We start from the raw sequence: 27,911 nt of genomic DNA on the forward strand, positions 1-27,911 counted from the left end.
AATTAGAACAAATTTACTTAAACTATTGTCCATCAAACTATCCTCTGATAGCTCAGCTTAAAAACATCGAAGTGCCGGGACGTGCCCGCCGTGTGCTCCAAGTTGAATGTAAGAACTTCGCTCGCTCGTTCGATAAAACTTTCAAAATGAGGCAAGTTGCAACATTAATTTTCACTGAAGACAACATCTGACGTAAGATGGGAAGCGGATTGCAGCTGGATGCAATTTGCTATTGTACCGAAAATTAGTAATGCTAAATGCACTAAAATGTGGGAGCGTGTTCCACACCGCCATATATCGATCAATAATATCAATACGAGCGGCCCGGGAGCTGGTCGAGAAATATTTGCTTTAAATTTTTTTATTCAATTTTATTTACGCTCGTGTTTCTATTCAATATTAGCACGAGCGGTTAAACAACAACTTTGCCCCCTTGTAATAAAATTGTACTTCCTGTTCGAGCGCCATTTTGATGATTAGTCTCGTGATTAATTCCTTTGTTTTTCGCTCATTAATATTGTTTAAAGTGTAATACCGAAAGCTTATTATACAGTAAACTAATGTGGTGGTGTGCAGTGAATGGAGAATTAATCTTGAAGCGCGTTTAACCACCATTTTGGAGTCAACGGCCGTCGGCCGGTTGTCCACGTGCTTCTTGTAAAGTCTGCTATCGCTTTACAAGAGCGAATAAAATCACCATATAATGTCTTGTACTAACCGTACAATTTCAATCGCATTACCTTGCTCCTATGACCTTGATACTGGCGAAATTGCCCCACTGGGCTGAAGCCATAATTTTAAAATTTTGATCGAGATAAAGATAACAGCTGTCACCATACCCAAACTATGTGAAAAACACTATAGGTAATTATAATACTACCAGCTCCCGGCCCATCATGATAAGTTTTCAAAGGATACGCCGAGTGTAGCCAAGCGTGAACCCTGGACCGCGCGTATATAACGTCTGCCCACCACGGATCCATAGTTCTGTTATCAGTTCACAACCCTACAAACATGAAGTGCGCGGTAAGTCGAATTTGATACTATGGCATAGTCGCCATTATATATATCGGAGCGGCCGAGGTGCTCAAAAATATCTGAACAGTGAACATATAGAGTGCGTGTTTAGATATTTTAACGCCTTGACAATAGAGTCGCTTCGATATATCTGATGGTGACTCTATTGCGCCCAGTGTGGGTCCTATCCTATGTGGCTACCACCAGTTTGGCACGTACGTAACTTACTTTCTATGCATCTCGCTCGTACTCGCATATTAGTGCGAGCTAGATGTGTACATAGAAAGTAAATTACGTTCTCGATAGCGTACCTATACGTCAGTTTTGACACTGCAGTGACTCGTCATGGTACGGGTAGTAATGTTTGAAATGGGTTTGACTCGGCCCTCGATTTGTGAATGTGAGCGTGTCGAAAAAAACACAAGGAAATCGGCTTGTTGTGTAATATGTAGTTTAGTTTTACCATAGAGAAATATAAATAAAGAAAGAGTGGCAACTGCAACATCAGTTTTCTTACCAAAACGCGAGTTATTTCGCAGTCGACATCTATAACGTCTAAACCTAGTGGAACTATCAGTAGGTATTATAGTGGATGGCATGAGTTTCGCTACTGACGAAAAATGTACTAAAACAATTAATAATTAATGTGTATTAGTTGTAAATGTACTAAAACAATTTACAACTAATATTATAAGCAGAAGGAGTTGAAAATATAGTTCCGGCTAATCCGGTTATAATAAGTATTAGCTAAAAATTGTCGAGCATTAGAGTTTTTGTTTGCCGCTACATCCTAACATCGATTGTCAACTAGCAGAAGATAATGACCGCTACTTGACGTCTCGCGTTTTAGTAAGAAAACTGATGTATAGTTACCACTTCTTTACTTTTGGTTTTACCTACTTACCTACTCCACAGGTCGCCATCGTTCTGGCCCTCTTTGGAGTGGCGACTGCTGTCCCCGTGGGTTCTTCAGCCCTGGGCTGGGGTCTCGGTATGTATATATTCCCATACACACATAATATGTAATATGAATTATCATACTGATATGAACCATCCTAATAAGAGTAACGCAAAGTAACTCACAAATGAAATTTTGTAATTGAAGGCGCTTTGTAGTTGAAGGATTTGATACCTATTTACCTAATTTGTTGCACCTCTTGGACCTATTTCATAAGATTTTTATCAAGATCCGGGTTTCAAACGTAACAATGTCAGTAGACCTTATATTTATGAGAACTTGCTTCGTCAACACTTAGCATTGCTGCCAATAAACTTCAACCAGACGTACAAAGATGACGTTATATTTAAGGTACAAAATGGCGGTTCAAATCAAGATGGCGCTGATGTTCCTGCTGGCGGCGCGTGCGCTCGGCGGCCACGACGAAGACAATATGGACGACGATGACTGTACGTTTTGAATGTCGAAAATAAATAGTCTGGCTTCTTAGTGAACATTGAAGTCGTCAATTAAACCACATGCCAGTGTAAATGCGCCAGGTATATGTACATTCTGGCCTTTAACTGTGTACATTTGCATATGCCGGAGGAAATAAGTAGTTTAAGGTCTCAGGGTGGATTTTAGAACCAAACAATCAGAATAACTAATCACAATAATTTTATTAAACTTTTTATTAAATATCACATAAGCAAAGGAACAAATCACGCATTTTATATTGCATAAAGAAACATAAATTAGAAAATGGAACGATACCCAAAATAGCTCACTCGAACACGACGGCGGCCGAAGGCAAAATGTTCGGAGCAACGGCTTGCACCGGTTTTTATGCACTATGCGGGTGGGGTAGACTTGGTGTTGCCAACACGGCTTCTCCTGACTAGAGGTCGTCCACGACCTCTATGGTAACATCGATGGAGCCTGTGGTGCCCGCAGTAGATGGCTGCGAGACTGGTACTTAGCTCGCGCAGGATTCAGGTGGACTGGTGGTGATGTCCGACGCATCCATGGTCAAAGGCCGAGGGGCAGCCGGTTCCGAGCAGCTTGTACCAGCTTCAGGTGTGAGGTCCGTCGGAGCTTCACCTGGGCAGTCATCAGTGTCATCAGCTGCAATTAGAGAGAGCAGTCGTTATAACACAGGCTTACATTTTATTGCAACCACGTCAACCATGTACGTTATTGTAATGTTTTATCAATAAATCTTTAGCTGTTTAGGTAACATGTGTTTTAATTTCCTTTTAAAATCTCCAAAAGAAACATATCGTGAGGAATATAATTACAAACACTTCGAGCAACGCTAATCCATATAAGATTTAAATTAAGAAAAATACTGCCCTGTTACTGTTTTGTTTATTTCCAAGTCAACGTCAGCTAGTTCACGTCGGTAGACTCGTTCAGAGCAGCATCCATGAGGTAAGGGGCAAGATCCCAATGACGTAATGCACTCACATTACACAGGGTACCTTTCTGACGAACAGTTAAACTCGACCTACGAGTTTGACAGTGACGAACACGTGGCTACGACCGTAGGTAGGTATACAGTCGTCAGGTGACGAACACCTACACAGGACCATTAGGTAAGACGATGACGTACATCAATACCCACCTGTGGTATGCCCGAATGCAGTAACAAATGTATGCTTGTTCGGGTACTCCGACGAACGGATAGCTCGACGTACGAGCTAGACCAGCGACGAACGCATGATCAGTAGGCGACGAACGCCTTACAAGAGAAGACAAGTTAGGTAATGACAAACATGTCTAAACTTACCGCTGAAAAAGGCAGCGCATGTCTCGGGGCACCACTCGCCACGCCAAGGCACCATATACTGTGATGCTGCTTGCGTCTTTTTCCCGCGGCTGCCGCTGAGTAGTCTCAGCCCGTAGCGTCCGCTTGGCAAGATGTCCACCACCTTGTAGGGCCCCCGCATGCCAGAGTCAAGTTTTCCTGTAGACTGAGAATGTTTTATTACAAAAACAAGATCATCAAGTTGAAACTCTCGTGGTGGTTGTCGCTGCCTATTAGCCCGTTCATCTTGTCTGACCTGGTTCTCGCTCAAGAGCTGGCGAGCTCTGTTTCTTGATACTTCACGTATGGCATCTCTGTTGGGGCTCCCGCTTTCGACAGCAACATCACGAATCAGAGCTCGAATCAATGGCGTAGTTGCATCGGTTCCTATCAATAGGTTAAGTGCCGACGCCTGAGTAGTCTTTTGCTTGGTTATATTCAAGACGAGTTGAAGCTTCCATAGCGTACTAGACTGTTGTAGGTAGTTCAATAACAAGTATATCTACCCGTTATTATTTTAATAAACCAGTTGTCATCTGAGCTCGGTGTTTGATTTACTACATGGTGGCAGCGGTGAAAAAATAAATAGGTTTTGTACAGTTATTGGTGGCTATTAGTGAAAATATTAAAAGTTCTTGTGTTGGTGTTAAAGTGTGATTAAAATGGAACACGCGAGACCGCCTCCCGAGCTCAACACCGACGGGAGCCCCGTCAGCCGGGCTGACGCGTGGCAAAGTTGGAAGATACAATTCAATTTATTTCTTAAGGCATCCGGAGTGGTTAAAGAAGACGCTGCGACTCAGGCTAGTTTACTTATCAACTTAATTGGACCCGAGGGGTTCAATGCATATCAAACATTCGAGTTCGACAAAGAGACGGATCGCGACGATATAAAAATCCTTCAAACAAAGTTCGATGGATATTTTGGTCTGAAACCGAACATAACTTTAGCGAGATACAAGTTTTTTACTCGCAGCCAAGAAGATGGAGAAACTATAAGCCAATACGTAACCGCACTTAGGTTATTAACAAAAAACTGTGCATTTTCCTCATTAGAACAGGATTTGATTCGCGACCGTATCGTCTGCGGCATAAGGAGCACTATCGTGAGAGACCGGCTGCTTCGTACGGACGATTTGACACTCGATAAGGCGATAAAAATTTGCCAAGCGGATGAGGTGTCGAGTGACGGTTCCCGGAGTCTGGACGCGGTCAAAATAAGCGCGGGTCCCTCGCAAGTGGACGCCGTGCAGCTCCGTGGCGGCAGGGCCGGCCGCGGGGCCCGCGGCGGCGCCGGCGGGCGCTGGAGGCCGAGTCGCGGCGCCTGGGGCGCCCGGCCCGGGGGCGGCGGCGCGGCGTCGCCGGCCCACCAGCGCGCGCCGTGTCCGGGGTGCGGCCAGACCTGTGACCCCGGCAAATGTCCGGCTAATGGAGTGCAGTGTTTTATGTGTCAGGGCTATGGGCATTTTGCGCGAATGTGTGTGAGTAAATCGGTAAATAATAAAAAGGTGTACGACATTGCGGTTTGTGACGACGAATCGGGTGATGAGTGCGAGTCGTTTTTTGTACCGGTGATTGCTAATGTTTCGTCGGTGAGCTCGTCGGCGAAGGACTGGTATGAGACACTAAGAAGTGAGTATGGCGAGGAAAATTTTAAACTTGACAGTGGTGCCGATATAAATATGATATCTTATCAAAGATATTTGCGCTTAGGCTGTGACTTAAAAAATATTGTATATGAGCCGAGCACGAGATTGTTTTCTTATTCCCGCGATGTTATTCCTATTAAAGGTGTTGCTATGATGGATTGGTATTATAAAAACCGAGTGTATAAATTAAAATTTGCAATAGCTGATGACGAGCATGCTGAAAGCGTACTGGGGCGTGACAGTTGTACCGAGCTAGGGTTAATTAGACGTATCCATTCTGTAGACGTATCTAAATACAGCAATTTATTTGAAGGGCTAGGATGTCTTCCAGGGCGATACCACATAGTGGTGGATGAGACTATTCAGCCGGTTATTAGTGCGACACGGAAAGTACCGATAGGTTTACATGATAAATTGCGGCAAGAGCTGGATAGAATGGTACAGTTAGGAGTTATACGTAAAGTGAGTCATCCCACGCGATGGGTAAATGCGTTAGTTATCGTGGCTAAGAAAAATGGGTCACTTCGTATCTGCCTTGATCCCCGCCCGCTCAACTGCGCCGTGCAACGCGCTCACTTCCAATTGCCGACTATTAACGAAATAGCTGCTAAACTTCACGGTGCCCGGTACTTTTCAGTTTTAGATGCCAGTTCGGGGTTTTGGGCTGTACAGTTGGATGAAGAGAGCGCGGACTTATGCACGTTTGGCACGCCATTTGGCAGATACCAGTACCTTCGTTTGCCATATGGAATAAATTGTGCTTCGGAAGTATTTCATGCTAAGATTAAACAGCTGTTAGAAAATTTAGATGGGGTTGACTCGTTTATTGACGATATTATTTGTTGGGGCCGCACGAAGGAAGAACATGACGAAAGGCTTAATAAATTATTAAAAAGAGCAACGGAAATAAATTTAAAATTTAATAAGGATAAGTGTAAGTTACGTGTAGAGGAAGTAACGTACTTAGGCCACGTATTCAATAAAAACGGTATGAGACCCGATCCCGAGAAGATTAGGGCCATAAAAGATATGCCTGCGCCTCAGGATAAAAAATCACTTGAACGATTTTTAGGTGCAATTAATTTTTTGTCTAAATTTATCCCCAATTATTCGGAACATACTTTTCCATTAACCAGATTGCTTAAAAAAGAATCCGTATGGTGTTGGGACTCCGTGCACGACGCGGCGTTTGTTAAATTAAAAGATTTAGTGTGTAATGCACCGGTGTTGACGCTGTTCGACGCGTCGCAGCCCGTGGTGGTGTCTGTAGACGCGAGCTCGGTGGCGCTGGGCGCCACGGTCCTCCAGGGCGGGCGGCCGGTCGAGTACGCGTCGCGCACGCTCACCGACACACAAAGGAGGTATGCGCAAATAGAAAAAGAGATGCTTGCTATTGTGTTCGCGTGTGAGAAGTACCATCAGTACATTTATGGTCAAAAGAATGTTGTTGTAGAAACTGACCATAAACCACTAGAAAGTATTTTTAAGAAAACATTAGACACTATCCCAGTACGCTTACAGCGAATGTTGTTACGTTTGCAGGGGTACGACTTAAAAGTTAGCTATAAACCTGGTAAATATATGTATATACCCGATACCTTATCGCGCGCGCCTCTTCCAGATTTATATGATGACTCAATAAGTAGATGTGTTGTCTACCAAGTGAATCAATTACTAGACAGCATACAGATGTCACAATCTAAACTTAAACTCATAAGGGATGAAACTGAAAAAGATGAGACTTTGTGTCAGTTAAAAGAGTATATAAATAAGGGTTGGCCACAGAACAAACGTGATGTTATTGAAAAATTAAAATGCTATTGGTCATATAAAGACGAGTTACAAATAATTACAGATATTATTTTTAAAAACAAGCTTGTTCTCATCCCTGCCGCGTTAAGAGAACAAATGCTAAAAATCATTCATGACGGTCATCAGGGCATTGACCGCTGCAAGAGCCGCGCGCGAGAGGTATTGTTCTGGCCGGGCATCACGCGCGACATTGAGTTGTATGTGCGGCGCTGTGAGGCCTGCCAGGAGTGTCAGAATGCTCCCGCTAGGGAACCTATGTTACCAGTACCTATTCCAGAATTGCCGTGGTGTAAAGTAGGAATGGATATATTTGAGTATAGAAAGCAATACTTTCTAATTATGGTTGATTATTTCTCGGGCTACATTGAGGTGGCTCAGTTGAAAAACATGACATCGTTATCTGTAATTGCTGTTATGAAAGAGAATTTTGCTAGATATGGGATACCGCAAACAATAATCACAGATAACGCTACTACATTTACAAGTCGTGATTTTAATCGTTTCAAAGGTCAATGGGGATTTGAGCACATAACATCTTCACCCCACTACGCTCAATCCAACGGGAAGAGCGAAAGAGCCGTTCAAATTATAAAAAAGATTCTAACAAAATCAATAAATAGTGGTACAGACTTTTATCTAGATTTGTTAAGTTACAGAAACACGCCGCGTGGAAACATAGGTTCTCCCGCGCAATTGTTAATGGGTCGAAGGTTAAATTGCAGGCTGCCCGTACATCATAGTTTGTTAGAACCGGTAAATATGAACCTGCGGTGTCATAAGGCACTAATTAAGCAACAAAATAAAACAAAAACAAACTATGACAAACGTTGTAGGCATCTTGCAAAATTGAATGTAGGCGATGACGTAATAATAATGGACCACACTAGTGTGACTAATAAAATGAGAGGGAAAATTGTAAAAACATGTAGTACTCCTCGGTCATACTTAATAAAAAATCGGAGAGGTATGGAATACCGTCGTAATCGCAGACATTTAATTAAGTGCGAGCCGGTTGGGCCACCGCCACCACCGACCACGCAGCCGCCGGGACAGGGTTCGAGTCCGCTCGATGTAAAGTGTGCACCTGCGGTCGAGCAGGCTCCGAACCCGTGTACCAGCGCTACTACCCAGGCTACTCAGCCAAACGAGCCTACACTGACTCGTAACAGAGCTCGTAAAATGGGTATTGATATCAATAGTTTGTTTTAGGTATACCAATTTACTTGTACTCATTTAAATAGCTTAAATAAGTATATAGTCATAGGTATTATCTACGCTTCTTTTATTTATTCTCTCTTCTCTTTTGTTTTTTTTTTTTCTTTTCTCTTTTGAAACACAGAGGAGAGGAATGAGTGTGTTGTTCTACTTAAGTTTAGTTATATATACATAAGTTTAGTTTGCATGCTTATTATTTTTAAGGGAAAGATGTTGTAGGTAGTTCAATAACAAGTATATCTACCCGTTATTATTTTAATAAACCAGTTGTCATCTGGGCTCGGTGTTTGATTTACTACAACCCGCAAGCCGCATTCCGATGATTCACTTCAATACGAATCATGTTTAAAACAGTGCGTACGTACCGTTCAACCTGCCCATTTGCATGATGCATCTCAGGAGTTATGTGATGCAAATCGCAGCCAAGATCGTTTATCATGGTCACAAATTCTTTTGCTTCGAACATGCGTCCCTTGTCAGTTACCATGAGTTTTGGCACGCCGAACAATGCCACGGCGTTAGTGATTACTCGTTTTAACTCTGGCGTGTCCTGGCGTTGCATGGGATATAACAAACAGAACTTGGTAAAGTCCACCAATAGCAACACATACTTGAAACCTTCTGACGCTGCGAGGGGTCCCAGGACGTCAGCGTGCACGGTGTTAAAAGGCACTTCCGGCTTTTCCCACGAGGTTATGTTTTGCAGAGGTGCTCGTGGTACTCGTTTCTTTGAGATACATACCAAACAGTGAGAGATGTACTTGGTGACAAACTGTCGTAACCCCGGAAACCAGAAATGTTTCAGGATGAGATCCAGTACCTTGTTGGCTCCGATGTGCTCGTGTTCATCGTGAAACAACCTTAGAAGACTCAGCCGGTGACCCTTGGGGATGTAGCAAAGCAGTCTTGGTTCTTCACCCGGCGCTGTGTAGCGGTAGTACAAGAGGTCGTTTTTGGATATGTATCGGCTGGAATCCAGACTTCCCTCCTGTAGCTTTTGCAGAAGTTCCTGAGTTTCAGCATCTGCAGATTGGGCCACCTGCGCCCAGTTTTGAGGCCTAGTGATATGGTTTACCTCCGTGACTGGCGGATTACGACTGAGGTAATCGGCATGGGGCATCAGAACTCCCTTCCTGTACTCGATGGTAAAGTCGAAGTCTTGGAGGTAAATCCACCAGCGGGCGACCCGGGGCAGTAGATCCTTCTTACGTTCAGTGGCTTTAAGGGCGTTGCAGTCAGTCACAATCACGAACTTGAGACCTATGAGATAGTGCCGGAAGTGTTGGAGAGCTTTTACTACGGCGAGTGTCTCGAGCTCATAAGAGTGATACTTACTCTCAGCGCCCTGTGTCACCTTGCTGAAGTAAGCGATCACGTGCTTTTTACCATCAGCGTGAGTTTGCAGTAGCACCGCTCCATAGCCGGCGCTGCTCGCGTCTGTGTGGATCTCCGTGGGGAGTATGGGGTCAAAAATCGCTAGGACTGGTTCAGTAAGGTGTTGTATTACCTCTTGTCGCGCCTTTTCTTGCTGGGGCCCCCAGATGAACTTTGCACCCTTCTTGGTCAGCTGAGCGATGCAGGCAACCTTAGTTGAGTAACCCTCTATGTACCTTCGAAAGTATCCAGCAAGGCCAAGAAACTGGCGTACTTGCTTGACGTTTTGCGGTGGTGAGGATTTAGAGAGGGCTTCTACTTTACGGGGACTCGGCCTAACCTGACCTTGACTTACTAACCTACCTAGGTATTCGACCTCTGTGACTAGGAATGAACACTTCAGCAGATTGATGGAAAAACCCGCTTCAGTAAGAGTCTTTAAGACGTTTCGTAGCAGATCTATACCTTCCGAGATAGAATTGCTCAGAAGCAACACATCGTCAATATAAACCAGTACGTTTCCGGCATCTATGAAGCTACGGAGGACGTCGTTGATAATCCGTTGGTATACGATCGGAGCATTAGCGAGCCCGAACGGCATTTTTAAGTATTCAAAGTGATCCTCCGGTGTCACGAATCCCGTGAGATGAATACAATCCTCTTTGATTGGGATCTGGTGGAACCCAGTGGCCATGTCGAGGCTGGAGAAGTATTTAAAATTCTCCAAGCGATCGACATGATCATCAATCAAAGGAAGAGGGTATCTCTCCTTCTCAGTGACTTTGTTTAAGGCGCGATAGTCGACGCAAAGCCTATCCTTCCCACCATCACGCTTTTTAACTAGTAGGATAGGGCTCGCATATGGTGATTTAGAGCGCCTAATCACACCTTTTTCTAATAGATCGTTAGTGATTTCGCGGACTTTTAGCTTTTCCTGGTACGACAGTTTATACGGCCTATATACGACTGGCGAGGGGCTAGTGAGCTTAATTTCCATTTGACCGGTTTTTACTGTAGATGCAGCAGTACCAAATATGAGAAATTCCGAGAAGTCATTTATAACGCTCATCAAGGACTCGCGTTCTTCACCTTGAAGAGGGGTTTTTATCTCGACGCTATTAACCGTTTCGACAGTTAGGACCGAGGTTGACGATTCGGGATCACGGGTTAAACATTGTTCACGCTTTGTCCTAACATACATAATGCCATCGCGATTAAGAATGTCCGTACCGACTATGACTGGGGTGCTCATATAACAAGAAGGCACGACTGCCAAATCAGCTTCTATAGAGATTTCAGGGAACTCTAAAGTTACAGTAACATAAGAGTCAGAGACAATGTTCTCTTTGCTTAGACCTTTTAATGAGTAATGCCTACGCTTGGTCTGACACGGAAGGTGTTTTAAGGCGGATGACGAAATTAGAGACACATTTATTGCACCACTGTCAATGAGAACGTCCATTGGTATTCCCTGAACTACGGCTGTAATAATGTCGTTATTGGGAATAGACCGCTCAATACACAAGTTGATCTTCTTTTGATTACGCGACTCGGACCGTGCTTTTGCGAAGCAATTACTTTCGACATGTCCGGGTTTTTTACAGAAAGCGCAATTACTTTTATTAGCCTGGCTATCTGGTTTTGAAGGTGGAGCAGAGTTTGAGGACTGATTAGGTTTTTTAGGACAATTACGACTTAAGTGTCCCCTTTGATTACAATTGTAGCATTTAGGCTCATTACGATTAGTGACATTCTGAGAAGGTCGTTTACTGTTCGCAGCAGAAGAATTTTGAGAACGGTTGTTATTTTTGTTGCGACTAGGCTTAACATAAATTGAGAGAAATGACACTAATTTGTCTGCAGTTAAAGACGCATTCGCTGCCGCAGCTCGCAGCTGAGGATTGTCTATTCCCCGGATTACGATATGCGTCCTTAACTCGTCACTCAGGCCCTGCACCACCTTTAGTCTTAACAGCGTACGGCGCGCGTATTCAGCATAAGTCGAATAAGAATCAGAAGTAGTTTTCATCGCGTCGAATAAAATATTCGCGAAATCTAACGTAGTAGGGCACAGAGGGACGAATTCAGTCTTAAAATTAGACCACGTTCGGTCATTCGTTACCCACTCCGTTAACCATACTTTAGCGTCACCTTTCAGACACCCAGCAACGCGAGACAAACACTCGTAATCGCTCCAGTCGTTGGCTTCCCGGGCACGTTCTACTTCTTGGCACCAAGAATTAATATTATGGATCGTAGGGTCAAAATTGGAAACAAAATATTTATGTGATCTCGTAGGTTGCACGGATTTAATCGCTTCTACCAGAGCTTGTGCGATGTGAGACGCGCCGGGTAGTACCGCACTCGAATCTTGTGTAGTATCGCGATCCGCACTAATACAAGGCTTTGGTACGTTGGCATTGTCGGGCGGTAGTGGAGGTGTAAATGATAGACCTGTATTAGAACCATTTACTACTGAAGGCGCGTTGGCAACTACGCGAGTATGCGACTTTCTTGAAACGCGTTCCCGATAACGTCGCTGAGGCGATTTGCTTTCGGATCGTTTGCGCCTACGTGCACGAGAACTGTTACCAGCGTGGGAACTACTACGCAAACGTCTTGGAGGTCTATTATGATCGTCCGGAGACCTGCTACGCGAATACCGATAAGACGGCGAGGTCCTGCTATGATGCGCACTCCGAGACCGGTAACGCGATCGAACACGCGAGAAATCACGACGGTAACGCGATCTGGAACGCCTAGTACCCGAATAATCGCGTTCCCGAGAGTCAGATTGCAATCGGTGCCGAGAACGGACGCGTGAGCCATTTCGGGAACTACTAGTCATACGAATACGCGATCTACTTCGCGACATCCCGTAACTTCCTCAACGTCGCAGGAATTAACCTTTAATAACTTAAAACGCAAACCACAAATGAATACTAGACGGTCTAATTCGTCTAATCAACAATCAATTTAAATAAACACATTTTTGGCAACCGCACACAAACAATATCAAAGACAAAACTACGATTGATAATGATTTGCCGAAATAAAACACTAATTTACTACCTACAATAAGCAATACGGTAACGCAAAATCGAACACTAACGGTAACGCAAAATTGAACACTAACGGTAACGCAAAATCGAACACTAACGGTAACGCAAAATCGAACACTAACGGTAACGCAAAATCGAACACTAAAAGCAATGTAACGGAATGCTTTTAAAGATTACCCTCACGTAACCGGAATTATATCGTAAACTACACATAAAAATGACATTAATACACCATAAAAGTAGTCAAATTCAAAATTTGTTCCTTTTTATGTGGGCTGCAACGTTCTTTATCCAACTTCTGATTTAAGGTCTCAGGGTGGATTTTAGAACCAAACAATCAGAATAACTAATCACAATAATTTTATTAAACTTTTTATTAAATATCACATAAGCAAAGGAACAAATCACGCATTTTATATTGCATAAAGAAACATAAATTAGAAAATGGAACGATACCCAAAATAGCTCACTCGAACACGACGGCGGCCGAAGGCAAAATGTTCGGAGCAACGGCTTGCACCGGTTTTTATGCACTATGCGGGTGGGGTAGACTTGGTGTTGCCAACAGTAGTTACACTCTATTGCAATGAAAACGAGGCAAGAAAATACTTAAATAACTATATATTAGTACCTAAACCTAAGTGAAGCGAGGACCCGTGCCTGATAAGGCCACGGCCCCACCTCCCCGCAACGACGCTCAGGAGGTGAAATAGTGACCTATTTTAATTAAGTTGAGTGTAGTGATCTAGTTCGCAATTTGTAGGTGAAAAACAATTTCGCACTTCCTTCCTGCCTTCAGTTTTAATAACGGACAAGACTTATTAAGTTCTAATTAAATCGTCACATTATCATACTTGAATAATCATGAACAGTATGAATGATAGCTTATGATGAAGAACTAAAGGTCGAAATAGAATGGCATCCCGTATGTTTGTCTGTCTGTGTGTAAGTGCATGGTACAATCGTAACATTTAACAATTTAGGAAAGTAGGTTGTACATACCTATACCTACATACCTAGTTGTTACGTCCGGTTCATATTTTGATCCACCGTAGACCAATAAGGGACTATGCAACTATAAGTTAGAGAGAGCAAAATGATAATGCGATCTCATTAATAACTGTGTCCATTAGATAGCCTCCACTGGACCAATGTGCGGATCGATCGAAATGTAAAGAACCATATAGCCTCTTCCCCATTCAATCTAATTATTATCTATTCATAAACACTACATCACAATGGTCCACATGCGTAGTCCACACAGCTACTGCTCCCTTGCGTTACGTGCCCTACACATCTCGACTTGCTGCATTTGATTAGGCATGCTATATATGATAATTATGATCCGGCCAAAGTCGAGATTTCCTCCCCTTGACCGCCAAATACGTTAACTGACGCCCGCGGCTACAGCTCAATTTTAAAGCCCCCTCCGTGCATTCTGACGGCCAAGAATTGCGACAGCTGCAGAATAAGAATCCGTCCATCAAATTATACCACACAAGTTTTGGCTTATAAATATCAGCACAGCCGGAACCAGTACCCATTGAACTCTTCACTTTCTTTTTTTCAGCTTGATATTGCGTCCTTATGCCCTTTAGTTTTTTCATTATCTCTTTTGGACCGAAACCTTCTACCCCGAATTCTTTAGAAAAAGCTGCAAGGGCAGCGTCACGAGCCTCACGGTTTTTATAGTTTTTATTTTCTGTGTCCCAGAGACATTCGTGACCTCTATAAATTTCTATTAATTTAATTATCTCCGAACTACCAAATTTGAAATTATTTTTGCTCATCGTGCTACCCTCAGCGAACGTTCAATATTGAATGAAAATCTGCCAATGCAAATCGGTTCAATTCTTGCTTCAATACGCCATAGTTGATTCAACTCAAAGTTTAGACGTGTCAATACTTGCAAGCAAATATTGCCGTGCAATAAATGTCCGTGATGTAAACAAGATACGGTCAAGAAAATTGACTGTCAAGAATTGTATACAATAATTTCATTCAAGATTTTGGTTATTGCTCAGGTGTAAACACTTTGATTCAATTCTTGAATTCAATTATTGAATGGCAAAACTTGCATACAATTATTGCAGATTTTTGTTCAAGAATCTTGTATCGTGTAAATGGGCCTTTATAGCCGCGATATGGTTGTATTGCAACTAGGGTTTTACAGATTAGTTATAATCATGTTTCAGTGGATCCCCAAGTGTTGTCGCGTCGGGCATGGCAATACGCGGGTATTCCCGGTGAGGCGATGGCGAGAAGAAGCGAGTCGAAGGAATCGGAACCCTCCAGTGAGAGCAGTGAGTAGACATACCTACCATTTACAAGTAGGTGCATGGTGCTAGTAGGTGGCTGCCGGTCTGCTGAGCGATGGAAAATCCAGCTTTAGGGTCAGGGGGTTGGGGTCACACGGATAACCGTGACACCCCAACCGTGACATTAACTAGAATATAAATTCTAGTTAGGTATTTTATTTTTTCACAAATAAAACGATGAAACTTAATTATTGTGACCCAGCCTAGAGCTCCGCTTATGCCACTGAGATTAGCCGAGATGAGAGGAGGTTGTAATCAATGCTATGGACGCTATGATGGTTGATCTACTCTCATCTCCGCTCATTATTCTGCCTCTGCAGTAAGGCAGCCTAACGCAAAAATGTAAGACATGATCCCATTGTTCGACAGCAACCGAGAATTCACAACAAACATTGTGCGACCTATTTTTGTTAGCCCTAGACTAGACTATCAGTCTCTTGAATTCATATAAAAACTTACTAAGCGATCACACCGCTGCTCGCTACGCTCTGACTCTGCTCATGGTTCTTAAAGAACGCTATTTAGTTTACTTGTTGTGATTGTATGGCAGCTGAATTTACGTTCCCTCAACTGCTTTAAAATTACAGCGTCATCACCAGCAACTCGAACGACGCTCCTGGAGTCATCAACCGCCACAACAAGCACAACCGAAATGGCGACTATAACAACCACCACAACAACAACGGAAGGCCCCATAATCCCCCCGCTGCACCCGCGCTACCGGCGCATCTACAACTCGGATGAGACGGCTAAGATAGAGGAACACCCATATCTGGCCGCTGTTCTCATGAACAACCAATTGTGGTGTGGCGGAGCGATTATCAGCTCTGATCTCGTGCTCACGGCGGCGCACTGTCTGCAACTGTGAGTAAATCGCCTTTTAACTTATTGTTAGCATAAGTTTTAGACTGCCCTGCCGATTAATTGAGCTCACGAATCTCACGATTGATCACCATATCCGGCTCAAAGGACCAGTGGGTTATACTCACTAAAACCAATATTTTGGCGGTCGGAATGTTCGAAATTGAATTGTGAATTACAATGAAGAATAAGTTGTCACAATTTTTAGTCATGCGGAGTTAATTATGATTGTAATAATCAAAGATAAATAATGCATTCGTCATTATAGTTTTCCAAATTGACATGCATTGTATCTTACTAATATGATCAGGGGGAGATCAGGGGCGGCGTTACGGTCCGAGTGGCCTCGCGCCACAATAAACCATTGTAATCCATGAGTCGGCCACTAGAAGGCCCAGCAAAATGTACCATTAAATTTGGGTCTTGAGCCGCATCTGACTATGATCTCAATATTATTCCAGCCAATACAACAACCGCTTTTTCCGAGAGTATGTCAAGATGCTGACCGTCCGCGTCGGCTCCAGCAACGCCACGGCCGGCGGGGAGGTCCTCCGGGTCGACGAGATCTTCTTCCATCCGAACTACAAGCCAGCTACTTTAGCCTTCAACTACGCTGTCGTCAGGTTGCATAAGAACATCACGTTCTCGACGCTGAACGTGTCCAAGATCGAGTATTCGAAGAGGAAGGATGTGACCATTGATAAGACGATTACGTTCTTGGGATGGGGGTCGGTGCTAGTAAGATGAGTTTTAAAGTTTTAATGTGAGACCTAGTCAGCAATGTGTATTGTATCATTTGTAACGGGTCCCCAATAAACTTCAATTTAATATGACGGTTCTACATACATGACTTTGTGATATTTATTGGTTGCTGGTATTGAATTATTATTTCCAGGGCATGGGCGACAAAGGTGGAGCAGTGCTGCTCCAGAAAGTAGATCTTCCCATTTACGACAAGGCAGATTGTGTCGACGTTTACGGAAAGTAAGCACACTAAATATTACGCGTCTATCCCCATTCTATAGCACATTTATTTTATCTGTCTCCCAAGTCCGTCGCCACAGAGGAACAGGGCAGGCAGCTGCCCCCCTCGGAGAGCAATTATTAGGTACATACAATGTAGGTATGACCCTCCTCCACTACGCTAGGCCTTCGGCGACATCAACTTTGCCCCACTCCCTAGCCTCGTCCTGCCCACCACACTCAATTCAGTTAAAGCCGTTGAAATTTAAACATGAGGGCGCTGGTGGCCTAGCGGTAAGAGCGTGCGACTTTCAATCCGGAGGTCGCGGGTTCAAAGTTCAAACTCCGGCTCGTACCAATGAGTTTTTCGGAACTACGAACGAAACCATTCACCATTGGACCACCAAACCGAAACCATTGGACTTTCGGTACGAAATATCATTTGATATTTACCAGTTGCTTTTCGTTGAAGGAAAACATCGTGAGGAAACCGCGGACTAATCCCAATAAGGCCTAGTTTCCCCTCTGGGTTGGAAGGTCAGATGGCAGTCGCTTCCGTAAAAACTAGTACCTACGTCAAATCATGGGATCACTTGTCAAGCGGACCCTAGCCTCCCATGAGCCGTGGCAAAAATGCCGGGATAACGCGAGGAAGAAGAGAGAGTTGATTTTCGTTTGTTTCACGATTTAAGTAAAACAACAACATGAAGTTTCAGTGTATAACCTCAACCTATCCAGGCTTTTCATTCATTAACATGCTAAAAATGAAATATGTCCTTTAGGAATCACATAGGTATAATTGGCAGGACGAGGCTATAGTCCATCGGTGACCGGCGCCCTTGATGTTTGCCTCTCTTGTGCTTTAGTACAGAAAACTTTAATCACTGCAATGCCCGTGCTTTCACAACATGCTTGAGACAACTCCTTGTCGAATCGGGAACGGACTTTCTGCAGATTTGTACCTTATGATAGTGACACTATGGCTCACTTATGCAAAACCAATAGGTAACCCTATACCCTAAGCATTTTAAATTCACTGTTTTACAGGGAACTGGTCTCGGTTAGCACCTTCTGCGCTGGCTATATCAGCAAGATCAAGAATGTTTGTAACGTAAGTAGCATACATACGTATACCTATCGTAAATTATGTAAATCAGTAGTGATGTGCGAGTGAGACGTGTCACACGCGTAGTGAGATCAAATTCACACACAATTCGCAATATAAGTAACTAGCTGTTGCCCGCGACTTCGTACGCGTGGATTTGTATATTGGTGGTTATATATTCTACATTAGCTTAGAACATTATGCAGCAAAAGATAGCAGTAGGGACGGTTAATCATTTGTTAAGTATTATACAACTTAATTATTAGATTTGTCTTTCACAACCTGGCTACGAAGTTTCAAGCCCCAAACTGAATAAAATTGTTCTCGATGATAAGTAATCCCTCTCAACCCCCAGAAGATTTTCAAGTCCACTATTTAATAAAACCTACTACGTAACTACCTATTTACGAAGCTTGAAGTTCCTAGCTTAAAATAAAATTTAAACAATCTTTCAACCCCTTTTTAACTTTAACCCTTAAAGGGACGAATTAAAAAAAAACGCTGAAATTACTTTTCTTAAGTTCTAATAATATGGCTTTATACAAAGATTCAAGTCCCGCACTCTCAAAAATATTTGATCTGCATACAAACTTTCAACCCCTTTTTCACCACCTTGAGGGATGAATTTTTAAAAATGCTGTAATTATTGTTCTTGAATTCTAATAATAAGACTTTATACAAAGATTCAAGTCCCGCACTCTTAAAAACATTTGATCTCCATACAAACTTTCAACCCCTTTTCCACCACCTTGAGGGATGAATTTTTAAAAACGCTGAAATTATTTTTCTTGAGTTCTAATAATATGGCTTTATACAAAGATTCAAGTCCCGCACTTTTAAAAATATTTGATCTCCATACAAACTTTCAACCCCTTTTTAACCACCTTAGGGGATGAATTTTTAAAAACGCTGAAATTATTTTTCTTGAGTTCTAATAATACGGCTTTATACAAAGATTCAAGTCCCGCACGTTCAAAAATATTTGATCTCCATACAAACTTTCAACCCCTTTTTCACCACCTTGGTGGGTGAATTTTTTAAAACGCTGAAATTATTTTTCTTGAGTTCTAATAATACGGCTTTATACAAAGATTCAAGTCCCACACTCACAAAAATATTTGATCTCCATACAAACATTCAACCCCTTTTTCACCACCTTGGGGGATGAATTTTCGAAAACGCTGAAATTAGTTTTCTTATTTTTTTATATAATATATTTTCACAAAGTTTCAAATTCCTAGCTTAAAATAAATCTTGAACCCCATACAACCTTTCATCCCCTTTTTAACCCTTTTAAGGAATTAATTTTAAAAAACGCTGAAATTACTTTTCTTGAGTTCTAATAATATGGCTTTATACAAAGACTCAAGTCCCGCACCCTCAATAATATTTGATCTCCGTACAAACTTTCAACCCCTTTTTCACCACCTCGGGGGATGAATTCTTAAAAACGCTGAAATTAGTTTTCTTGTTTTTTAATTTAATACCTTTTCGCAAAGTTTCAAGGTCCTAGCTTAAAATAAAATTTGCACCCCAAGACAAAGTTTCATCCCCTTTTTTACCCCCTTAGGGGTTGAATTTCCTAAAACGTCGCAATTACTTTGTTTTGTAATCGGCTATTATGCCTTTCTAAGAAGTTTCAACGCATTTGTAATGGATTCAAACTTTCAACCCCTTTTTAACCCAGTTAGGGGATGAATTTTTAAAAACGCTGAAATTACTTTTCCTGTCTTATAATAATATACCCATATACTAAGTTTCAAGTCCCACACTCACAAAAATATTTGATCTCCATACAAACTTTCAACCCCTTTTTCACCACCTTGGGGGATGAATTTTCAAAAACGCTGAAATTAGTTTTCTTGTTTTTTAATATAATACATTTTCACAAAGTTTCAAATTCCTAGCTTAAACTAAAACTTGAACCCCATACAACCTTTCATCCCCTTTTTAACCCCCTTAGGGGTTGAATTTTTCAAAATCGCTTCTTATCTCTTGTACACTTTACAAATGCAACCTCGTGTCCAAATTTCTACTTTCTAGCTTTTGTAGTTTCGGCTCTGCGTTGATGAATCAGTCAGTCAGTCAGTCAGTCAGTCAGTCAGGACACTTGCATTTATATATATAGATTATCCTATGGAACTTACGTCGTATCAACGTATCCTACATTCTTGGAATGCAAGAAGGTTGACATTTAGGCTGTAGCCGCGCGTGTTAGTTGACATCTTTAGCGGTCAGAGCAGAGTTAAATTGACCATCGATGAACTTTATGCCTTTGCAATAAGATTCACAAATACTAAGTTAAGAGACACCTGTTGCAGCATGACGCCGGCGGCCCCGCCATCATGGACGGCGAGCTGATCGGCATCCTGTCGTTCTCGGCCAAGCGGTGCGACGAGGCCGACAAGCCAGCGGTGTTCGCCAGCACGGGCGCCGCCGCGGAATGGCTGGATGGCATCCCTACCATTCGGCGAAAGAGGTGATGTATTAGAGCGTTTTCCAAAAAAAAATGTACCTATTCATTCATGTCTTCAAAATATTGACTTCATGGGCTCATTTTACTCAGAACCATTTGTACATTCCCGCCTCATACATGAAAAAATGTGTCCCAAAATTTTGTATGAAAAAATATTTTTCCAGTGCGTCACGTTCATACAAATAAAAAAATATTCATACAAAAATGTGACGATCTGGAAAGGAAATCTTGGGACACATTTTTTCATGTATGAGGCGTGAAAGTACAAATGATTCTAGGTAAAATGAGCCTAAGAAGTCAATATTTTGAAGACATGAATGAAATGTACATTTTTTTGGAAAACGCTCATTAGCACATTCACTACCAGGAACCCACCTGGTGCGCGCTCGTGAACTTTGCTCAGATGCCAGACAACCCGCCCAGCGGGTTGTTTTGTACGCAGCTATAGACGACCGGTTTCTGGGGTAGTGCGCCGTTTTTTGTCTGGCAGTGAATGTGTTAGGAGTGTTGGTATATTTAACTTAGGGGTACAATATGTAATATCAGCTGCAAAAGTGCATGGCGACAATATCAATGAATTCATTCATAATTTCTCTATACAATTTCACAGCTCACTGTACCTACCTACTGCAGTAACTAATTCTATTTTATTTTCATGTATGTGGGCCATAAACAATTCTTATTCTTAGTAAGACAAGGACTCATACGGCCCGCCATACGAGAAACAAATCCAAAATTTGCTATTGAAATTTGAACCTATAGTGTTAGAAATAGAGTTGCTTTTGGTTTGGGTGAAAATTGAACGAAACTTTATGTATTTTATGTAACTTAATAAGTACTGTAGGTAGGACCGTCAGTCTTACTATGAGAACTTTTAAAGGTTAAATAGCCAATGCCCACAACTTAACCTTTTGGACGCCAATGACCGATATATCTGCACCGTAGGTTGAACGCCAAAGACCGATTAATCGGTCACATACCACAGAGCAACATAGACCTACGTGCATATGCATTTAAAGTTCAATTTCAGTTTTGACACTTCGGTGACGTGGCGTCAGCGTGACAGCTTTTGTGTTTGACACGGCGTCGAAAAGGTTAATAAATGTTCAGTTCAGAGTCCGTCCAAGCTAACTAATTAAAGTAATTAACTATGTACCGATAGTGTGGCCAAGGCCTCAAATTCCTGTGAAAACGTCGTTGCCACACATTGTCACTGCAGATAGTTCATTCTGACTCCAAAAAATGTAGTTTTAATTTTCAGTTCTGATGTTGACTGTAGTATAAATGAGGTTGGCCGGTCGAAGTATTTAGCAGATGGCGCCATCATAGCTTGACTAGCTTGTCCTGTCACTCCCTAGAATTGTGTTTTTTTTTTGTTTTTTTAATGCCCTGGATGCCAGCCCTTTAAGCCAAATCTCATAGAAAAAGGGGCTAGCTAGGATGGCACCATCTATGCAAACTTATGACAGTTGCCAACCCCGTTTGATATTTGTTCTTCTTTTACAGCGACGAGCTCGTCCACGGCTGGATGAACGACATGCAATGAAACAATAATTAACGTAAATCAATATATTTGCTCTAATACTGTACAGGCCAGTTTCCATTCCACTACACAAAAATCAAAAATCCACATATTTTAACATTATATATTTCTAAATAACATACAACATTGAACATACATGGGAAGTTCGTAGCGGATCTCCGAATATATTTCATGGAATGATATCGAGCTGATTCCAAATACTAAACTTCAATATTATTAAATACGTAAACCCAAGCGTTGTATATACAGCGGCGGCCATTTTGACGCTTTCATTTTCAAGATGGCGGCTGACAGTGACAGCTGTCGGATAAGATGGCGGCTATCTGTGACAGCTGTTAGGAAAATGGCGGGTAACTGGTTGGCGCTCGCGTAGTAATTATAATTTATGCGATAATTTAACGTAGAACGGCTAGCCTATTACTTAGCGCGGTAGTTCACGTGCAGCTCGGGCTTAATGTCGTACACCAGGCTTAGGATATCTTGGATCACCTGGAAATAAAAACATAGATGATGAGTATGCGAGGCTTTGAAATATACTCAAGAGCACTAAGGGCCACCCCACACTACTTAGTGTAAGGCCTGAGTGGACGCTCGAAGCGGAGCGTTCGGCAGGGCGTGCAGCGTGGCGTCGGGCTCACAAGTAATTTCAGCAGTATCGAGCGTCCACTCAGGCCTTACACTTAGTGGCCTGAGTGGACGCTCGAGTTGGACGTGCAACGGGGCGGGGCATGCGGCGTCCATGTTAAACAAATGCAAGCGTATACGAGCGGCCTTAGTGCACGCTGCTGAAATTACTTGTGAGCTCGACGCCACGCTGCACGCCCCGCCGAACGCTCCGCTTCGAGCTTCCACTCAGGCCTTACACTTAAGTGTCTTGAGCGTTGGCGTCTAGTCAGCGCTATGGTAAATGGCGTCCCTGCGCAGTTGCGCCAACGTTGCGTCAAGCAGCAGCCATAGAGTTGTCTGGACGCTGACGCTCAAATGACGGTAGTGTAGGGCCTTAAAAATTCGATGCTTTTAGGGAAGTTTTGCTGTCGTGTTAATAAAGCAAATTAGTAACTTGTTGGAACAGCAATGTACAATGAGTTGTCAATGTCAGGCGACATATGTCAACATGGTGAAACAGGTCCCAGGTCACTATAGTTATCAACTTTTTCTAGTCACTCGTTGCGATGGTTACGGTCCCCTGGGACACTCTTAAATCCTGGTTTTAAAATAATCAAACATACATTTTTATGGCAGTTGTACAATGGGGCATCTAATTAGCTTATTTATTAGTAGAACATAGTATAACATTTTCTGTAACTATAATGAATGATGCTATTGTCTCCTGGCTGACGGGACAGAATAACGACAAAAAAAGTTGATCCACCTTAATACCCTTTATAAGGCATAAATCAGAAATCATGCTAAATTTAATCCTATCACTTTGAAACAAAGTTCAAAACCATGAGGGGAAATATATTCCCTTTACCTTATAAAGGCTTAAGGGTGTTAGAAATTATGCAAAATTAAATCCTATCACTTTGAAACAAAGTTCAAAACCATGTGGGAAATAATTATATTCCCTTTGCCTTATAAAGGCTTAAGGGTGTCAGAACTTATGCAAAATTAAATCCTATCAGTATCACTTTGAAACAAAGTTCAAAACCATGAGGGGAAATATATTCCCTTTACCTTATAAAGGCTTAAGGGTGTCAGAAATTACGCAAAATTAAATCCTATCACTTTGAAACAAAGTTCAAAACCATGTGGGAAATATATTCCCTTTGCCTTATAAAGGCTTAAGGGTGTCAGAACTTATGCAAAATTAAATCCTATCAGTATCACTTTGAAACAAAGTTCAAAACCACGAGGGGAAATATATTCCCTTTACCTTATAAAGGCTTAAGGGTGTCAGAAATTACGCAAAATTAAATCCTATCACTTTGAAACAAAGTTCAAAACCATGAGGGGAAATATATTCCCTTTGCCTTATAAAGGCTTAAGGGTGTCAGAAATTACGCAAAATTAAATCCTATCACTTTGAAACAAAGTTCAAAACCATGTGGGAAATATATTCCCTTTGCCTTATAAAGGCTTAAGGGTGTCAGAACTTATGCAAAATTAAATCCTATCAGTATCACTTTGAAACAAAGTTCAAAACCAAGAGGGGAAATATATTCCCTTTCCCTTATAAAGGCTTAAGGGTGTCAGAAATTACGCAAAATTAAATCCTATCAAACTTTGAAACAAAGTTCAAAACTTTTTTTTTTTTTTTTTTTTTTTATCCGCCTTATAAAGCCTTAAAGCGAGGGTACTGACCGCATCCTGCTGGGTCTTGACCATCTTGTTCATCTCGTCGATCTTGACTCGGGTCTCGGCGTCGATCTTGGCCGCAACTCCCTCTCGGGTGCCCATGTGCTGAAACAATAAACATGTTATGTCTGGCCGTTTACATTTTATCTTGCAGTTAAAAACCTGACATAGGGTAATTCGCCAGTAACTAGTCACCCTAAACTAAAAATGAATTCTATTCACATATAAACAGAATTCATTTTAGTATAAGGTGGCTAGTTATTGAAGGCTGGCCAGTTACTGAAACCTTATAATAAATTTAATTTTGTTTATAGGTGAAAATAATTCATTTTTAGGGTTCCGTACCCAAAGGGTAAAAACGGGACCCTATTACTAAGACTTCGCTGTCCGTCCGTCCGTCCGTCCGTCTGTCACCAGGCTGTATCTCACGAACCGTGATAGCTAGACAGTTGAAATTTTCACAGATGATGTATTTCTGTTGCCGCTATAACAACAAATACTAAAAACAGAATAAAATAAAGATTTAAGTGGGGCTCCCATACAACAAACGTGATTTTTGACCGAAGTTAAGCAACGTCGGGCGGGGTCAGTACTTGGATGGGTGACCGTTTTTTTTGCTTGTTTTCTGTTGATGGTGCGGAACCCTCCGTGCGCGAGTCCGACTCGCACTTGGCCGGTTTTTTTTTAGTTTAGGGTGGCCAGTTACTGGCGAATTACCCTATGTCTTATATGTCTTAGTTTAAGTTTTGTTACAAAGGGGATGGTTTTCAATGTTACAGATGCAAAGAAAATGTCTAATTCTTAATTCTATATTGAGTTCAGTACCAAGCTTTGTAGAAAATATTTGTAATGCTTATGGGACCGGCCCTTAGGCCTTAGTTAATTTAGTAGTAAAGTAGTAACGGCTGAGTCGGGATCATTTTGTGGCTTAAGGTGCCCACAGATTACCAGTTTGCCGGACGATATCAGCCTGTCAGTTGTTCGGAACTGTCACCTTTTGCGTTTAACAAGCTGATATCGTTCGGCGAACTGGTAATCTATGTACCCCTTAAAGACAACAATGGAAAGTTCCTTTGGCCGCATTAGGTTTCCATCGTCAAATAAACCTGATGGCAATGGCACCATATCTTCAATTATAAGTATAAGTTTACTATATTTCAGCTGCATCACTTCACCAGGAAGCAGTCGAAATTTACTTACAAGGTTTGGTTACAAACAAGGACATGTAGTAGTAAATTCATCACTACATAGTATAAAACAAAGTTGCTTCCTGCTGTCTGTCTGTCCCTATGTATGCTTAGATCTTTAAAACTACGCAACGGATTTTGATGCTGTTTTTTTAATAGAGTGATTCAAGAGGAAGGTTTATGTATAGTTTGACAACCCATGCGAAGCCGGGGCGGGTCACTAGTATACAGTAGTATAAAGCGATGTTCCTCACCTTGGCCTCAAACTCTTTGAACTGCCTCTCCCGTTCCTGCCTGTACTTCTCCACCTCATCCTGGGCCTCATCCTTGGCCTGCTTTAGGCGTTTCGCTTTTCCTGTAAACAATTATGAAATGTCACGGTCAAATGTGGTGAAATCCAGAAACTTAGGGCCCGATTTGGATTTTGAAATAGACATCTGTTAGATATGTTTTAGACATCGCCAAGATACGATAACGATATGTTTAAGATCTAACCTGTCAAATTTGACATTTGCGCGATTCTGGAGATACTCTTGAACGATTTCCACAAAATATGACTTAGAGATCCAATTCACATCTAATAGATATCTAACTCAATCTATCGTAAAAGTGACATTGGTTGCCCGAATTGCGCTGCAAAAGAGAACTAGTTGAAATCTAAACTATAACGTATCTAGAATGGATCTAGTATGTGTTGTCTCTTGTGAATATCTTGAAGTTCGAATACGGCAGTAAGCACTTTGTCACATAAATTATTGATTTCAAACCCAATGGTGATAAATATCCATATAGAGATTATAGAGTAACATAGTGCAATTCCCAAAATATGTGTTGGAATATAAAAATGGAAAATATAATATGGAAAACTTTCTCAAGTCTACAAAACATCAGTCAGTAGAAGCCAGTTCCCAAAACATTCATTTAGTTCAATGAACCCATTTTCTGTAATGAATAACCGAGTTAATATAAATATGCACTTACTGCAAGGCTATATTCACCAAAACTTGTAATTTGTAAAAAAAGCCATCTCTTGTAAGAAATTTCAATGGAGAGTGGGATGTTTCATAAAAACCATAGAATTTTACATAAAAGTGGAAGTTTCTTTCTAACAAATGGAACATAAAAAGAACTGAAAAATACAGGCTGCAACTGTTGACAAGTCGCTGAAAAATTTGCTATTGAGAAATTCTTCCAAGTACTAAACATGTTTTTCTATGACAAAATGCAATTTCTAGTTATTTCTAGCTTTGAGATCACAGTCTTCAAATAAAACTATACCCTTCTAACGCTCTACATAATACATAAATGATAATACATGTACAGTCAGCAGCAGAAATTGCTAAGCGAACCAGGTGTTCAAAATGATCTTGACGCAACTTTATTGTTAAGAGAATTAGAGCGTGTCAAGGTAATTTTGAACACCTCGCACGCTTAGTAACTTTTGCTGCTGACTGTACGATTACATAAATGTGATTTAAGAAATTGCTTGCACATTTCATTTCATTTACTTGTAGGTAAGTTCTCAGTTATATGAAATGAAATATCCATACAAATATCCTACATTACAAGAGATTGTTGTTCATTTGTGTTCCTCAGCAAATAGTAGCAGTATTCATGGCATAATGGTTCTTACGTCAAGATATTAAGACTTAAAATGGGATTTACAAATTCAAGTCTAACAAAAGGGGTCTAATTATTCAAAAAAGTATTACATTTTATAGTATTTCGGACTATTTTAGTTTCTGGCGACAAGCAAATCGTTATCTAGCAGTACTATTACTCAGGGTCATATTACTAGAATCTTGATAAACTTGATGTTGAACGAAATCATGTGATCAAATTTAATACAACGATCCAGTATACGCTAAAACCTCGTAATGATACAAATTACGCACGTTCAGGATATTAAACACCAGTAATTAGTAACAAGACTATAGATATATGTATCTATCTATACATACTAAGGCGGAGACGCAGAGTTCAACCCCAAATACGTAGTAAAATTAGACAATATGAGTAATTTGACTTACGCTTTCTCGCCTCTGAGACTTTCTCGGCCGCCCTCTTCTCAGCAGCCAACAATTGCTGGATCCCCTGGGTTTGACTCGCCATTTCTGCCGATACACAAAAACTATGTCGAGTAAGAATCAAGACCAAGATGAGAATCAATAAGCGCAGAACGGAGATGTGACGAAAGTCATATGATTGCTTTAGTTACACCATGTTGTCACGATTGGCGCTGTCAGCGGCTCGTGCTTCGTAATGTATGAGTAAAATGGAACGGTTT

The 27,911-nt window shown here is 41.6% G+C and overlaps 2 protein-coding genes across 2 annotated transcripts; one reads left to right on the forward strand and one right to left on the reverse strand.

Moving 5' to 3' along the window:
* Window positions 1–989: 989 nt before the first annotated feature.
* LOC134657839 (trypsin-7-like) lies at window positions 990–22,185 on the forward strand. Its single transcript, XM_063513416.1, has 10 exons — window positions 990–1,026; window positions 1,933–2,008; window positions 2,327–2,424; window positions 15,069–15,176; window positions 15,779–16,055; window positions 16,514–16,790; window positions 16,948–17,036; window positions 18,063–18,126; window positions 20,442–20,599; window positions 22,103–22,185. The coding sequence occupies exons 3-10, from the start codon at window positions 2,334–2,336 to the stop codon at window positions 22,140–22,142; spliced, it is 1,104 nt and encodes a 367-aa protein (XP_063369486.1). The 5' UTR covers window positions 990–1,026; window positions 1,933–2,008; window positions 2,327–2,333; the 3' UTR covers window positions 22,143–22,185.
* LOC134657846 (V-type proton ATPase subunit G) lies at window positions 22,153–27,814 on the reverse strand. Its single transcript, XM_063513424.1, has 4 exons — window positions 27,655–27,814; window positions 25,879–25,979; window positions 24,444–24,542; window positions 22,153–22,628 (listed from the first exon to the last, which is right to left on the reverse strand). Exons 1-4 carry the CDS (start codon window positions 27,734–27,736, stop codon window positions 22,557–22,559), a joined length of 354 nt encoding a protein of 117 aa, XP_063369494.1. The 5' UTR covers window positions 27,737–27,814; the 3' UTR covers window positions 22,153–22,556.
* Between the last annotated feature and the right edge of the window lie 97 nt (window positions 27,815–27,911).

The sequence above is a fragment of the Cydia amplana genome, chromosome 21 (assembly GCF_948474715.1).
Source record: "Cydia amplana chromosome 21, ilCydAmpl1.1, whole genome shotgun sequence".
NCBI lineage: Eukaryota > Metazoa > Arthropoda > Insecta > Lepidoptera > Tortricidae > Cydia > Cydia amplana.

Bases quoted from the DNA above. Each gene is read 5' to 3' on its own strand.
- LOC134657846 (XM_063513424.1), bottom strand. From the start codon at position 27,736: ATGGCGAGTCAAACCCAGGGGATCCAGCAATTGTTGGCTGCTGAGAAG. The intron at 25,980-27,654 runs GTAAGTCAAATT...AATTGTTTACAG, and splicing joins AGTCTCAGAGGCGAGAAAGC to GAAAAGCGAAACGCCTAAAG. The intron at 24,543-25,878 runs GTGAGGAACATC...TTATTGTTTCAG, and splicing joins TCAAAGAGTTTGAGGCCAAG to CACATGGGCACCCGAGAGGG.
- LOC134657839 (XM_063513416.1), top strand. From the start codon at position 2,334: ATGGCGGTTCAAATCAAGATGGCGCTGATGTTCCTGCTGGCGGCGCGT. The intron at 15,177-15,778 runs GTGAGTAGACAT...TTAAAATTACAG, and splicing joins GGAACCCTCCAGTGAGAGCA to CGTCATCACCAGCAACTCGA. The intron at 20,600-22,102 runs GTGATGTATTAG...CTTCTTTTACAG, and splicing joins CCTACCATTCGGCGAAAGAG to CGACGAGCTCGTCCACGGCT.